The sequence below is a fragment of the Molothrus aeneus genome, chromosome 17 (genome assembly GCF_037042795.1).
Source record: "Molothrus aeneus isolate 106 chromosome 17, BPBGC_Maene_1.0, whole genome shotgun sequence".
NCBI classification, from domain to species: Eukaryota; Metazoa; Chordata; class Aves; order Passeriformes; family Icteridae; genus Molothrus; species Molothrus aeneus.
Genome location: NC_089662.1, coordinates 7,313,495 through 7,328,248, shown reverse-complemented (window position 1 = coordinate 7,328,248; position 14,754 = coordinate 7,313,495). Strand labels below are relative to the sequence as shown.

Here is a 14,754-nt window from a genome sequence, read left to right as displayed (position 1 = left end):
AGATGCTGGGGCTCAGGTGAGGGTTCCACTGCCATCTGCCCCCATGCCCACCCACGTCCTTGTGGGTCTGGGTCCAGCACCATCAGCCCTTGGCCAGCCAAGCTCAGTGTCAGCCGGGGTGATGGCACAGCTACAGGATCCTGAGCACCTGGCTGCCTCCAGTGATGCCCTGCTGTCCCCACAGCTACCACGGTCTTGGGGCCAGCAGGGAGCAGGGCAGTGCTTGTGCAGGGCAGCCCCAGGGTGGCCGTTCAGTGCTGTGCTGTGGCCCGGTGCGGCTGTCCAGCCGCTGTCTCCTTCCTGTCCTCGGAACGCAGCGTGTTTAGTAAACAAGGTGATGAAACAGTTAAGGCAGAGATGGAGTGTGCGTTTCGTCACCGTGGGAAGGGAGAAGGGAGCGTGAGTCGGCGCTGAGGGGTCTGAGGGTGACTCACTGCCCTCCCACCCCATAAATAGGAGCGGGTAGCCCGGCGGCACCCAGAGCAGACAGCGGGGACCAGCACTGCCACATCCCTCCTGTCACCGCCGAGCCATGGCACTGCTCCTGGCCCCGCTTGTTGCCGGGCTGCTGGCCGTCTCCTGCTATGCAGCCCCTCTACAGGGCAAGCCGCAGGCGGTTGTCACCTTCCCGGGGGACCTGATCAGCACCCTGCCGGATCTACAGCTGGCAGAGGTGAGGGGAGCACGGCCCCGTGGTGCCCTCCTGGCACCCAGGTCCCCAAGGGGGCACCCAGGCTGACAGTGAGGGCTGCAGGCACAGCTTGAGAGCTGCCGTTCTCCTTGCACTCAGGGAGGCACCCAGGCTGGGATGGGAGCCCGGGGCTGCTGGAGCCCCCTCCTGCCTCGCTCACCTCTCTGGCTGCCTTCCCTCCACAGCGCTACCTGCAGAGGTTCGGCTACACCACGGAGGCAGAGGCTAAGATTGGTGGCAGGCACGTGTCCCTGGGCAAGGCACTGCTCAAGATGCAGAAGCAGCTGGGCCTGGAGGAGACGGGAGAGCTGGATGCTGCCACACTGGAGGCCATGCGAGCCCCCCGTTGCGGCGTCCCTGACATAGGAACCTTCCTTACCTTTGAGGGGGACCTCAAGTGGGACCACATGGACCTGACTTACCGGTGAGTCTGCTCTGGAGATGAACCCTTGTGTCCCCACGGTGATGGTCCCAGGAGAATGGAAAGCCTGAGGGACCAGGAGGCTGACAGCCTCTGCTCAGCCCTTCTCCCGGCTTGCTGCTGCCTGTACAGCTGGGTCCCAGTGCTGCCAGGGCCAAGCTGGGATGGCAGCAGCATCTGCTCCCCGATGCCCAGAAGGGGCACCTGAGCCCTGGGTGAGGTCAAGGCTGGTGACTGCTATCACCTCTGGAGGGTCTGCTCCTTCCCAGAACAGGGTCACTCCTGCATGAGGAGGGGAGTTGGCAGCACTGATCCTCTGCCTCCCTGCATGAGGAGGGGAGTTGGCAGCACTGATCCTCTGCCTCCCTGCATGAGGAGGGGAGCTGGCAGCACTGACCCTCTGCCTCCCTGGCAGGGTGATGAACTACTCCCCTGACCTGGACCGTGCCGTGATCGACGATGCCTTCAAACGGGCGTTCCAAGTGTGGAGCGATGTGACCCCTCTCACCTTCACCCAGATATACAGTGGCGAGGCAGACATCATGATCATGTTTGGCAGCCAAGGTGATGTCCTTTGGGCAGGCAGGGAGTGAGGAGGGGCCTGGTGACGCACGCTGCCTGTGAGATCCTTACCCCATGTCTCCTTGGGCTGTGCCCAGAGGCCCCCTGCCCCCACACGTGCAGGAGGTGCGCAGGGCTTGGATGTCTGTGTGCGTGCTGGGGATGTGAGGGCTCCTCTGGCAGGTCCAGCTGAGGGTGCTTTTCCCTGCAGAGCATGGGGATGGGTACCCCTTCGACGGCAAGGATGGGCTCCTGGCCCACGCCTTTCCCCCAGGCCAGGGCATCCAGGGCGATGCCCACTTTGACGACGATGAGTTCTGGACACTGGGAACTGGCTTAGGTAAGGACAAGGTGCGGTGGGCTGGGGGGTCTGCTGGTGCCAACCCCAGCCCTAGCATTGAGCCGCCCCTCTCTGAGCAGTGGTGAAGACCCGCCACGGGAATGCCAATGGAGCCGAATGCCACTTCCCCTTCATCTTCGAGGGCCGCTCCTACTCCCGGTGCACCACGGAGGGGCGCAAGGATGGGCTGCCCTGGTGTGCCACCACCCCCAACTATGACCGGGATAAGAAATACGGCTTCTGCCCCAGCGAGCGTGAGTAGTGGTGACCATAACCCCCGGCCAGCCCCGCGGTGCCTGGGGCCCTCCTCACTCTCCCTCACTCCACAGTCCTCTACACCAATGGTGGCAACAGCGATGGAGCCCCCTGCGTCTTCCCCTTCATCTTCGAGGGCACCTCCTACGATGCCTGTACCACAGACGGGCGCTCCGACGGCTACCGCTGGTGCGCCACCACCTCCAGCTTCGACCAGGACAAGAAATACGGCTTCTGCCCCAACCGAGGTGCCAGCAGGGAGGGGGGCACGCAGGGGAGGGGGCACATGAGGGATCTCAGCGTTGTCCCGGCTTCTGGCCACTGCAGCCAGAGGCCAGGGACAGCCTCACTGACACTTTGCTGCAGACACGGCTGTGATCGGCGGCAACTCCCAGGGGGACCCATGTGTCTTCCCCTTCACCTTCCTGGGACAGTCCTACAGTGCCTGCACCAGCCAGGGCCGGCAGGATGGCAAGCTCTGGTGTGCCACCACCAGCAACTATGACACCGACAAGAAGTGGGGCTTCTGCCCTGACAGAGGTACTGCCTGTGCTTCCCTTTGTGCCTCCCAGACCCATGCCATATTGTCACACTCCTTGTGGGGACCACAGTCTCTGGATGGTGTGTCCTGCCCTGTTGTGGCCCACCAGGCACTTAGGCCAGTGCTTTCTCCCAGGTTACAGTATCTTCCTGGTGGCTGCCCATGAGTTTGGACACTCACTGGGTCTGGACCACTCCAGTGTGCGTGAGGCCCTGATGTACCCCATGTACAGTTACATCCAGGACTTCCAGCTGCACCCTGATGATGTCCAGGGCATCCAGTACCTCTATGGTGAGCAGCTGCACTGCAGCTGGGTGCATTGGGTGTCCTGCAGCACCAAGCTGATCCCAGCCTCATGCCCTCCCCTGTATTCACTCAGGTCGTGGCTCTGGCCCTAAGCCCACTCCACCTGCACCTGCTCCCACTGAGGAGCCCCAGCCCCTGCCCACGGAGGAGCCCCAGCCCATGCCCACAGAGGAGATCCAGCCCATGCCCACAGAGGCTGGCAGCACCTCCACCACTGAGGAAGAGGAGGAGACAACACCAGAGCCCACAGTTGGACCCATTCCTGTGGACCCCAGCCGGGATGCCTGCATGGAGAGGAACTTTGATGCTATCACAGAGATCAATGGGGAGCTGTACTTCTTCAAGGATGGGTGAGTGGCAGCATCTGGCACCTCCTGCCCTGGTGAGGTGGGATGTGGGGGAACACAGGGATATGGGGGACATGGGCTGTGGCAGACTGAGGTGATCAGGACAGCTCATCTTCCCCACCAGGAAATACTGGACCTACTCGTCCTTCTGGAAATCGGGCATCCAGGGTGCCTTCTCTGTTGCTGATACCTGGCCTGGCCTCCCAGATACCATCGATGCTGTTTTCCAGGATTTGCTCACCAAGAGGGTCTTCTTCTTTGCTGGTGAGCTCTGCCCCCACTGCCCTCGCCCAGCCCCAGGGGCAGTGGGAGGAGCCTGGAGAAGGCTGGGAGCTCTCAGGGCTGTCTGACACCCCCACTATCGCCACTATCTCCCACTGCAGGTCGGCAGTTCTGGGTGTTTTCTGGGAAGAGGGCGCTGGGCCCCCGGGGGATCGAGAAGTTGGGTATAGGGAAGGAAGCCGGCCGCCTCTCGGGGGCCCTGCAGCGGGGCCGCGGCAAAGTGCTGCTCTTCAGCGGGGAGAGCTACTGGAGGTGAGCGGGGCTGGAGAGCAGCAGGGCTGGAGAGCAGCAGCGCCTGCCTGAGCCCTGGCCAGGGGCTGGTAGGGGGGGTTCCCAGCAGCCCTGAGCGCGGCTCTGCTCTCCCACAGGCTGGATGTGAAGGTTCAGAGGGTGGACAAGGGCTACCCCCGTGCCACCGACGATGTCTTCACCGGCGTCCCCCTGGATGCACGCAATGTGTTCCTCTACCAAGGTGAGTGGGACCTGGCAGGTGGGTGCTGTGTGTTCAGGCCTGGGCTGCCTGAGCCTCTCATGGCATTGCTCTGGTTCCTGCTTGGGATGCTCGGGTGTGTGGGGAATGGTTCTGGGACAGGGCATGCCATCAGCCTGGTGGGTTCTTGTGCTGGAGCTGGCAGGGTGCCAGCAAGGTGCAAGGTGTGCTTGTGCTGCTTGGGCAGCCACCAGGATGGATCTTTGTATGGCCAAACTCCTGCTGACCCTCCATTCCCTCCATCCCCCTCCTTGCCAAGGCAAGTACCACTTCTGCCGGGGCAGCTTCTACTGGAGGATGACACCGCGCTACCAGGTGGACAGGGTGGGCTACGTCAAGTATGACATCCTGCAGTGTCCCCAGAACTGAAGGCCTGACCAGCCACCAGCTCTGCCAGTGCTGCTCCCTGCCCACTGCTCCCAACCTGCGGGCTCCTGTCTCATGGGCTGACCCCTGGGAGCCTTGTGGCTGTGGGTAGCCCCAGATGAGATCACCATCTTCCTGGAAGAAAGGGGCAGGGGGTCCTCACCTCCTGGGAGCTGCCCAGCCTGGAGAGCCCCAGCTGGGGAGAAGGACTCTTGCCACAGCTGGCATTGTGCCACTCCTGCCAGTGCCAGCTCAACTGCAGAGGCGTTTGTCTGGTGCAAACCGCACATGGATTCGAGACAAATTTGTCTTTTTCCTGAGCCAGCGATGCCAGGTCAGGCTGAGCCCCACTGGGAGCTGGCGCCTGAGGTCACATCAGGGTGAGGGACAGGGTTTTGCCTACTTCTGCCTGCTGCCCACTCTGCCAACCACCCCCTCTGCCAATTGCCTGTCCATTTGTAATAAAGACAATTCTTTGGACACAGCCTCGAGTGCTCTATCAGCTGTCGGGACTGTGATTTGGAGAACTCCCATGTGCTGGGAGCATCATCCTCCCCCAGCCCCGGGGGTGCCAGCACCAGTGGGCATGGGGGCTCTGTGGGGGGGACCGTCACCAAATCCCCCTTAGCTAAGGACTCTGGATCCTGCAGGGACACTGGATCCAATGGAGAGTGATGTCCCTCGGTCCCAACATTGTCCACCACCAGCGCTACGCCAGGGGCGGCACTCTCGCCCCGACTGGCCGGACCTCCCAAGCCCTGGATCCGCATAATCCTCCACCCACTGCCCTCCCCTGCGCTCCACCTTTGCACCGAGATGAGGAGCGGGCGGTTGTCGCCGCGTGTGGCCGGCACTCAGCATGTGACCGAAGTCCCCAGTGCAGCTGAGACCCCGCCGCGGGCTGGCCCCGTAGATTCCCCCGGCCCCGGTTTGTCCCTGCGTGGCCGCAGAGCGCGGCGGCAGGGCCGGGATCGTGTCCGAGGGTGCCCGGGTCCGGGCAGGGTGGGGCAGCCGCAACTCCGGGGCTGTAATTAGCTGTAATTAGCGGCCGTGGCTCCGGACAGGGCGGGGGCAGAGTACGGCCCCCTCCCGTCCCGTTGGGGCACGGTCCCAGCACCCCCAGTTCGGCGGCGGCCGTGGGACCGACCGGGCGTGGCGGAGCGGTCCGGTCCCGTCGAGTCGAGTCGAGCCGGGCCGGACGGGGCCGAGCCGAGCCGAGCGGAGCGGGGCCGAGCCGATCCGCTCGGACTGGAGCCAGCCCTGCGGCCGCGGGGGCGGCGCGGCGGGCGGTGCCGCGGGCACTAGGACCCCGGTCAGCGCCCGGCGGGGCCGCGCTCAGCCACCGCCGGGGCCGGAGCCACTTGTGGCGACGACGGGGCCATGAGCGGGCGGTTCACCGTCACCGGCGGCGGGGGTGAGCGCCGGGGGCAAGGGGGACCCGGGGAGGCTCCGGAGGCGGGACACGGTCCGCGACGAGGATCCGCGGGGCAGGACAGGCTCCGCGGGGAGGCTCCGCGAGGAGGGTCCGCGGGGAGGGCCGGGCCGTCGGGACACCATGGGGGGTGCGGAGCTGCGGTCGGTCTGGCCCCTCGGAGGCAGTGCAGACCCCCGGAGTAGGGATGGCTCGGAGCTGCGGGATCCGGGAGATGGGGGGTGCAGAGCAGGGAGGGGGGCTCAGCCGCCCTCCCGGGCAGAACCCCTCGTCTCAGACTCTTCCCCGCGGCCACCTCCGCTCCTCAGGGAGCTCCCCTGTTTCGTCCCCATAGCGGGGGCTGTTGGAGCGAGGCCCTGCTGGTGCCGGACCGGCAGCGGGATGGAGCGGGATTACGGCTGTGGGTCGGCTGTGGGTGCGGGGTCACATATTGCTCCCCAGAGAGTCGTGGTGGAGGGTGCCTGCTGCCCAGCCGGGAGAGGGCAAGCTGTGGCCAGCCCTCAGATGCAGCAGTGCCCGCCGGGCTGCCATGGGCACAGGCACTGGAGCCGGCAGCCATCGCCTCGTGGCGCCCAGGGGACGTGGCGGTGGGGCTTTGCTGTCACCGGAGCCGTATCGATCCCAGAAAACCGGCCGACAGCAGCACCGGAGCTGTGCTGCCGGAGCTGTGACCTTGCACCCTCGGCGAAGGGCGCGGGTGGGAGGCGCGAGCAGCCGGACGGACACCACGGCCCCCGGGCTGGGCTGTGCCTCTGTCAGGGAGCTCTGGCCTTTGGGGCCCTGTGTAGGATCACACTGTCGTGGGTGATGTAGGGCTGCGTCCGCTGGCCAGGGGATGCAGGGCCACTTGTCACTTTATGGCAGCCGGGCCAGCTGGGCCTGGCCTGTGGGCTGTGTTGGGGCGGAGCGGACCATGATGAGCCAGGGCTGAATTCTGGGGCCCTCCAGGAACAGCTCCTCAGTTTGGCAGCCAGTCTGCTGGTGCGGGGCTGCAGGGAGCTGGGGTGGTCATGCTGAGTGGCCGTGGTGGGACCAAGGGACACATCCTTCTGGCTGAGCTTTGACCTTGTGCCCTCCCAGAGGACAGCCAGTGGCTGGTCCTGCTGAAGGTGTCCTGTTTTGTGGGGTGGTCAGGGCCGTGGCAGGGTGGCTACTTAGGGCTTGGCAGCGTTCAGGGATTCCTCACATCCCACATTTCTCCACAGTGCTGGGACCATGGATGCTGCCTCTTGGGGGGATGGATGGGAGGGGGTGCGTGGGGTTGCAGGACTGGCAGGAGCTGCAGATGGCAGGCAGGAGCTCTGGACAGCAGTGGTCCGGGAGGGACTCGGCCCTGGGCAAACGCTCGGTGTTACCTGACCCCATGTCAGTGTCACGCATGGGGGACAGAGTGACGGAGATCCCGGAGACCTCGGGGCGGTGCGGGAGCGAAGGCTGCAGCCGGCGGTGCTGCCAGTGCCGGGGCGGTGCGGGGACCCCCGGCCAGCTGGAGGCCCCTGCTGGTCCGTGAGCTGGCGCCGTGCTCAGGGCGCCTTGTGGCTCCCGAGGCCGCCCTTTGGGAAGGCCCTGCCCGGGAGCGGCCCCGGGCGGGTGGTGCTGAGGAGGGATCTCAGCCTCCGGGGCAGGGGAGGCAGCGGAACGGGACCGCCCGGTGCCGGGCGGGGCAGGGTACGGACAGGGCGCCGCGGCGGGGCCTCGGGGCCGGGGGCAGGTGCCTGCAGGAGCACGGCCCGATCCAGGGCTTGGCCCGGGAAATGGGATCCGTGCGGGCGGCGGCGGGGGCGGACGGGGCTGCGCGGGGTCTTGTCGGGGTCCGTGCGGGTCCGTGCGGGCGGCGGCGGGGGCGGACCGGGCTGCGCGGCGCCGCCAGGGGGCGATAACGGGACGGGACGGCTCCGGTGGAGGCGTGCCCCTCCCGGCCCCGCCCCCGGGGCCCCGCCCCGCCCCCGGGACTCGCCGGTGCCGCCGTCCCGCGGGGACCCGGTCCCGCCAGGAGCGCAGCGCGGCCCGGACCCCGCGGCACCGGGGATCGATGTGCTCCACCCGGGACCCACCGTGGGGCCGGGGCTCCCCCGCGGGCTGCACGGGGGGCGGCAGCCCCGGTGCCCGGTGCGCTGCCTGTGGGGCAGCCGCCCCGGCCCGAGAGGGCACCGGAGCATCCCCACCGCACAGCCCCTCCGTGTCCCGAGCGGTCGGGCTCGGCGGCAGTAGCCATGGCAACCAAGCAGTTAAGGAGCCTCTCGTTGCCATGGAAACCAGTCCCGGTGTCACCCTTGCCGTGGCTCTCGGTGCTGAGGGGGTTCAGCAGCTCTCTCGGCCCCCCTGGGGCTCTGGGGTCACAGGGCTGCGGGCCATGAGCCATGGACAAAGCTCTGTGGGGCAGCTGTGTGAGGCTGGCCCCAGGTGGGAGGTGAGGCCCTGAGGGAGAGCAGGGACCCCAGCAGCCCTGGCTGCACCCCTGCAGGGGCCCTGCCGAGGGGCCAGGACACAAGGGGGGGGACAGGGGCACTTGGGGCACCGTGCACAGAGGGGTACAAATGAGCGACAGAGGCCACTAAGGAGGCTCCCCCAGCTCTCCCATCTCCTCCAGCCCCCTCGCAGACACTCAGGTCAGGTTTGTGGCAGACTGGGTGCCCTTGGGGAATCATTAGATGAGCCGAGGGTGTGCAGCAGGTAAAGGCTGATGATACAGGGGGATGGGATGCTGCCAGGGGGCTGGAGCAGCCAAAGCCCCATCAGTAGCCTTCCCAAGGAGTTTCCATGCCACTGAACACACCACAGGTGATTCAGTGGGGTGTCAAGAGTGGAGGTCCTTGCACAGGCTGTGGGGCTGAGTGAGGGGTGCCGTGTGGGGCACAGGACACTTCAGTGCCTCATCAGCTGATCCTGCACCCAAACCCTTCTGGCAGTGGCTGGCAAGTGGCCATGCAGCTGCTCCTCGGCCATCACTGGGCCCTCTGGCCCTGGCTCAGCAGTGGCTGCCTGCAATCCCCAGGGTACTGCAACTGGCACAGGGCTGCCTGGGGGCTCCTCAGCTGCGGGCCCTGGTGGGAGGAGGCTGCTGCTGCTGCTGATCCCTGTGCCAGGCTGCCCGGCCGCCCACTGCCGTGGCCCTGCTGCTGGCAAGACATCTGGGCAAAGGCAGCTGGGGACGCTGCGCCAGCTGCACGCTGCGCTGGGCTCGTGTGACGCAGAAGCTCTCAGCCCTGCCCCATGGCCTCTGCCAGCCCTGCCCCACTGCTGCCCTTCTGCTCTCAGCCTCAGGCAGCTGCAGTGCCTCCCGTGGCTCCCCACCCAGCCCCATGGGACACTGCACCCTCCTCCCTGTCCTGTCCTGCTGCTGCAGCTGCTGTCAAATCCCAGCTGGTGCCAGCTCTGGGCTCTGCTTTTGCCCCGTGCTGGTGGCAGGGCCCTGACCTGTCTGGATGGAGATGAACAGGAGCACTCCATCCTGCCAAGGTGCTGCAGGATGTGTTGTCCCTGGGCTCCTGGGGCTGTCAGGACAGCGTGGTGAGGGCACATTGTGATGCCAACCCGCTGCTACAATATTTGGCTGGCATCACTGCCCTTCTGCCCTGCTGCACCTCCATCGTCTTGGGGTCTCTCCTGCCCCAGCTCTTCTTTTCCCTGGGAGCTGCTTGTCCTCGTGCCTCAAGCCCTTGGTGTGGGGTGTCCCATCCTGGTGGGATGTGGACGGGCAGGCTGTTGACAGTGCCCAGGGATCACAGCAGGCAGTGCAATGTGCTGACCAGCATCTCCAGAGCACAGCCGCCCTCCCTGCCCGTGTGGCACACTGCCAGGCTGCCCGCTCCCTGCCCTCAGGAGGTTTCCCAGTGACTCCAGCACGTGTCTCGCTCCTGGGAGGTTTGACCGCTGCTGGTAATAGGACGGGCAAGGGCCAGCAGCCAGGATTCCTGCCCTGGGAATGTCTCTGAGAACAGTTCCCCCTACCCAGGCTCTGTGCAGAGGGGTCTGGGACATTCTCAGGAGTCTCTGCAGGGGTACAGGACCCTTTGCAGGGATGATTCTTGGCTTGGCCACTCTCCATCGTCATTCCTGGGCAGCCTCTTGCAGTTAAGTGGGGCACTGATGCTCTGCCTGGCCTGGTGCCAGCATCCTGCCTGCTACTCCGACTCAGGGGCCACTTGCAGCTGATCCCCCACTCCATGGCCAGGGAAAAGTGTCAGTCTTCCTCTTTCCCCATGCCCTCATGCTGCCTGCAGCACAACTGCAAGCAATGCAAGGGCATGGATGATGCCCAAACCGTGCCAGACCTCTCTCTTTACGACACATTACACCACATAGCCCAGTCAGGGGCGTTTTGGCCAGGGTTAATGCCAGTGCTCTGCTGGGGGATCAAGCCCCCTCAGTCTCCTCTGCCTCAGAGACACTCTCAGTTGCCCCCACATGCTGGTGGGACCCTGCACACAGGATAAGCCAATGCAGTCTTGATAGCGTAGCCCCCTGTGCTGTCGTCAAATCCCAGCCCCTGAAATGGAGCCATAATCCAGGGATTAGGGGATTAGTGGTCTTTCACGTGCTCCCTCCCCCGCATCTGTTTTAGTAGGAAAATCCCTCTTGTGCCGAGCCCACGCGCTGTGTCCTCCTGCAAAAAATCACCCTGTGGGGCTTGGCACTCACCATGGCTGGCTGGACTCTGGCCTGCTGCCCTTCTGGCCAGCCAGAGCCCTCTGGGGTGTTGGGGGTGCCCTCTGACCCCCCCAGGCCAGCATGGGATGGTGGTTTTGTCCACTACATCCTGTCTGCAGCCCCTTCCTTCCAGTCCCAGCCCTTGGGAGTGGGCCAGCCCTTGCTCCAGCGCTGGCTACTGCTCAGTGCTGAGGGGTGCAGGTGTGAGGGGTTGGTGCTACTGCAGCTGGACAGGGTCAGCCCCATGTGGTGACTGTCACACAGAGCCCTGGGCGGGGAGTGCCCACCCTGAGTTGCCCACCCTGAACTGCCCATCCTCCCTGCAGCCCTCCTGTGCCACTTGCCATGGAGCTGGGGCTGTGCTGCTGCAGCTCCCTGGGGATGCCAGGTGCTGGGTCCTGGCAGCAGGGATCAGTGCTGCCTGCCGGGCTGGGGTGAGGGGTCTGAGCCTCTCTCCTGGCCGCGAGGTCAGGCCGGGGAGCACCCGCGCTGCAGAGCAGCTGGCTCCGCACCAGGAGAAAGTAAACAATTAATTACAGCCGTCAAGAAGTAACGGAGGCCAGCGGGCTGTCATGATCTCAGCCTGTGCTGGAGGAGATGCTGGGAGCTGCAGCCAGCTCCGGTTGGGGGATCCTCCCGATTAAGTGCACGAGAGAACAGGGGGCTTCAGGCAGCCTTGCAGGGTCCCTCTACAACCCCAGCTTGAGAGTGGCCTGTGCCCCTGGCCCTGCGGGTGACAGCTGCAAGAGCTGGGGCCTCGGTAGATGGTACAGATGGCACAGGGCCTGAGGATTCTGGCCCCATTGCAACCCTTCTCCAAGTCTGAGGAGGTTGCTATGGGTGCGATCTCAGCCCCCTGGTCACCAGGGGAGGTGACATCAAGCCTGTTCCCCTCTGCAGGCAGCTTTCCCTGCGCTTCAGGTCAGCTGGGCACAGCAGGGTCAATCACCTCTGTTGTCCTGCCAGCCCCACCATGGGGTGGTCTGGACGTCCCCCCCCTTCCTCGGGTGCCCTGGGTCGTCCTGCTACTGGGGCACGGGTCTCCATCCACGGCCAAGGCCCTGATGCCCGCAGAGGGGTCCCCTGCATGACGTGGTGCTGCCCAACCGGGAGCCGCCCCCACCCGGTAGCCGCCCGTCGCGGGGCAGGGGCTGCCGTGATCCCGGGCCTCAGCCGCCTCTGATGTGTGGGTCCCGCGGGCAGAGGCTCTGCCCCTCTGTGCATCCCGAGTGTGTTCCAGGTCCCGAGGCTGCGCCGGGGTCCGGTGCGGGAGCTGGTGTGGGGTGCGGGAGCCGGCGGCGGATGCGGGGCCGCTGCGAGGGCCGGTGCGGAGTGCGGGGGCTGGAGGCGGGGTTCGGGGCCGGGGCGGGTGCGGGGTCGGTGCAGTTGCGGGGCCGTCCCGTCCCGTCCCGCCCGCACCAGCCGGGCCCGCAGCGCTGCCCTAGTTCCCCCCCCACGCCTGGCGCAGCCGGGAGGCGGCCCCGCTCCGCTCGCTCGTCTTTGTGCCCCCCCGCGCCGCCGCGCCCCCCCCTCCCCGCCGCGGCGGGGGCAATGCCTCCCGCATACGTGATGAAGCGGGCGGCCGGGCTGGGCTCCGCCGGCAGCAGCCGTGAGCCGTGAGCCCGGGCGCCTCCGCACTGCAGCCCCCTCCCACCGGCGCGGGGGGCGGCGCGGGGACGCGGCTGCTGCGGAGCGAGAGCTCCAGCTCCGGCGGCAGCGAGCGGCCGCGGCACCGGCGCCATGCTGAACAACCTGACCGACTGCGAGGACGGCGACGGCGGCGCCAGCCAAGGTGAGGCACCGGCATCGGCACCGACGAGCGGGACAGCGGCACGGCCCGGGGCGGCCGCCCCCGCCGGGCCGGGGGCCGGCGCCGGCGCGGGGCAGGAGCGGCGCGGAGCCGGGGGCAGCGGGGGCTGAGGGTGCCGTGCCGCGGGGCGAACGGGAGGCACCGGCACCGACACCGGCCGCGACGGCGGCTCTCGGCCGGCGGCCCCGCGGGGCTGCGGCGGGCGGTGCGGGGATGCTCCCGCTCCCGGCGCCTCCGCGCAGCCCCGGCCGCGCTCTCGCCGCTGCGGCAGCCCCGGGAAGCGGCGGTGCGGCCGAGCGGTGCGGGGCTCACCGAGGAGCCTCCTCCCGGGCGGGGGCTGCTTGCTGCGCTCCGAGCGACCCTGCGGGGCTGGCCCCGCCGCTTCCCGGACAGACCCCGCCAGTCGCCGCACCGGTCCCGCTCCCGCCCGCCCGGGATCCCCGCAAGGGTCCCCTCACCTAACTGCCGGCCCCCACCCCTGCCTCCCGCATCTCCGCTGCAGCCCCCCCAGCCCTCCCTGCTGCCGCCCCCCACCTCCGGCTGCCGCCCCCCCATCTCTCCATATCGCCTCTCTCACCCCCGCTGCCCTCCCCCCCATTCCTCTCCTCTGCCGCCCCCCATCTCCGGCAGCCGCCTCCCCATCCCGGGCAGCCGCCCCCCGCTCCCTTCTCCGCTCCCGCCCCCCACTCCCTGCCCCCCCGCTCCCCCACCCCGGGACCGCTGCCGCTGTCCGCGGTGCTGAAGTGGCCGCCCGGGCCCGGCTCCGCGGCCACAGGAGCCGTTCGTCCCGGGGCCGAGCCCAGCCGAGCCGAAGCGAGCCCAGCTGAGCCAAAGTGAGCCCTGTCGTGCCGAGCCGGTCCGGTGCAGTCCGTGGCGCGCCGCGCTGTGCCCCGTCCCGCTGCAGCCCTGGCGCAGGGCCGCTGTCCTCCGCCGGCGAGGGGCCGCTCGGCCCCGCAGCAGCCCCGTCACTGCTGCCGCTTTGGCCTCAGCCCCTCCCGGCACTACCGAGCTGTGTGAGGGTCCCCGTTCCTCACGGGGCCACGTCCAGCACCAGGCGGCACAGGCCCCGTTCTTGTGGGTGTTCCTGCCGGGCGCAGGGGTGGGCTGCAGCCAGGGGGATGCAGTGTGGGCGTAGGAGGACTTGCACTGCTCCTCTGAGCCTCCCAGACACCTCCAAGTCTCCTCTCCAGGTCCCCTGGTGGGGTCTGCCAAAGCCCCAGCCGGCAGCACATGGCTGGCTGTGGCAGTGGTTGTGGGGGTCCCGGCTGCCCACAGTGGGGCTCTGGGCACAGCCACAGACAGGTTCTGTGGATTCCTCTGCTCTGCCGACCCCAGTCTGTTTATTTGCTTGTTTATTTGTGGCTCCGCTCAAGGTCAGGGCTGGCAGGAGGCTTTTGGGGGCACCTTGCCGGGCTGGGGTTGTCGCACTGGCCCCCAGCCGTGCCCTTCGCTGGGCACTTGCCCTCCCCTTGCCCTCTGCAGCACCAGGATCTCTCCCACTCGCTGATTTCCATCGCGGCAGTGCCAGCGGCGTGGCAGCAGGCGGTGCAGCCATGCTGGGGTCTGGCAGGAGGGCTGGACACGGTGCCACTACAGATGGACCAGGCAGACTGTCCCTGGAGCTGAGCCTGCTGAGATGCTGCCCTGTGGGACAGCGGATGAAGGGCTGGAGGAGTCGGGGGCCTGGGGCACCTGGGGGAGCAGGGATTGTCTGTAGGAAGGGGCTCAGCAGAGCTCCCCACACCTGTGACAAGGGTTGTTGCAGTGTTGTGGGGGGTTGTCCCCCCATGCCAAGGGTCAGCTGAACTCCCATCGTGAGGTCTGTCTGCAGGGACCATGGAAAACCCGTTGGATAGCAAAGCTGTTGATTGCCAGTGGGCCCCCTTCACATGTCCTGGCTGCTCCAGTGCTGGCTGTCCAGCAACTTGCCAAGCCGAGCACGAGCACTGAAGCCCTGGGTGCCACTTAGGCCTTATTTGTCAGAAAGGTCAGCAGTGTCCCAACTCGAGTCATGCTCTGGACAGCATGCGTGAGCTGCATGACAGTGGCTGGAAGTGCTCCAGCCCAGCAACCCAGCAAGGGCTGGACCCTCTGGGGAGGTGGTGGGAGCGGGGAGCAGGCAGGGCTGCTGCCTGCAGTGTCCGGGCTGGCACCTTGCACTGCTCTGGTTGGGGTGTTGGGATGTCAGCCGCAGCCCCACTGCAGAGTGCCATGCTGACACCCAGCCCGGTGCCACTGGGATGCCTGGGGAGCCCAGATCCA

At 67.0% G+C, this 14,754-nt stretch overlaps 2 protein-coding genes across 4 annotated transcripts in view; both read left to right on the top strand.

Moving 5' to 3' along the window:
• The first annotated feature begins 469 nt into the window (after positions 1–469).
• On the top strand, positions 470–5,084 carry MMP9 (matrix metallopeptidase 9). Its single transcript, XM_066561430.1, has 13 exons — positions 470–673; positions 877–1,115; positions 1,528–1,676; positions 1,885–2,013; positions 2,094–2,267; positions 2,343–2,516; positions 2,635–2,808; positions 2,945–3,100; positions 3,189–3,465; positions 3,587–3,726; positions 3,846–3,996; positions 4,113–4,216; positions 4,494–5,084. The coding sequence occupies exons 1-13, from the start codon at positions 533–535 to the stop codon at positions 4,601–4,603; spliced, it is 2,118 nt and encodes a 705-aa protein (XP_066417527.1). The 5' UTR covers positions 470–532; the 3' UTR covers positions 4,604–5,084.
• Positions 5,085–5,956: 872 nt separating this feature from the next.
• Positions 5,957–14,754, top strand: part of SLC12A5 (solute carrier family 12 member 5) — a 28,046-nt gene continuing 19,248 nt past the window's right edge. For 2 of the 3 annotated variants that reach the window (XM_066561818.1, XM_066561817.1), the window contains exon 1: positions 12,368–12,474. In XM_066561818.1, coding sequence (XP_066417915.1) covers positions 12,423–12,474 — 52 coding nt within the window. In that variant the 5' untranslated portion in view covers positions 12,368–12,422. Of the gene's footprint in view, positions 6,015–12,367; positions 12,475–14,754 lie in introns of those variants that run through there. The other variant, XM_066561819.1, reaches the window with a different exon arrangement.

Bases quoted from the DNA above. Each gene is read 5' to 3' on its own strand.
- MMP9 (XM_066561430.1), top strand. From the start codon at position 533: ATGGCACTGCTCCTGGCCCCGCTTGTTGCCGGGCTGCTGGCCGTCTCC. The intron at 3,466-3,586 runs GTGAGTGGCAGC...CTTCCCCACCAG, and splicing joins CTGTACTTCTTCAAGGATGG to GAAATACTGGACCTACTCGT. The intron at 4,217-4,493 runs GTGAGTGGGACC...CTCCTTGCCAAG, and splicing joins CAATGTGTTCCTCTACCAAG to GCAAGTACCACTTCTGCCGG.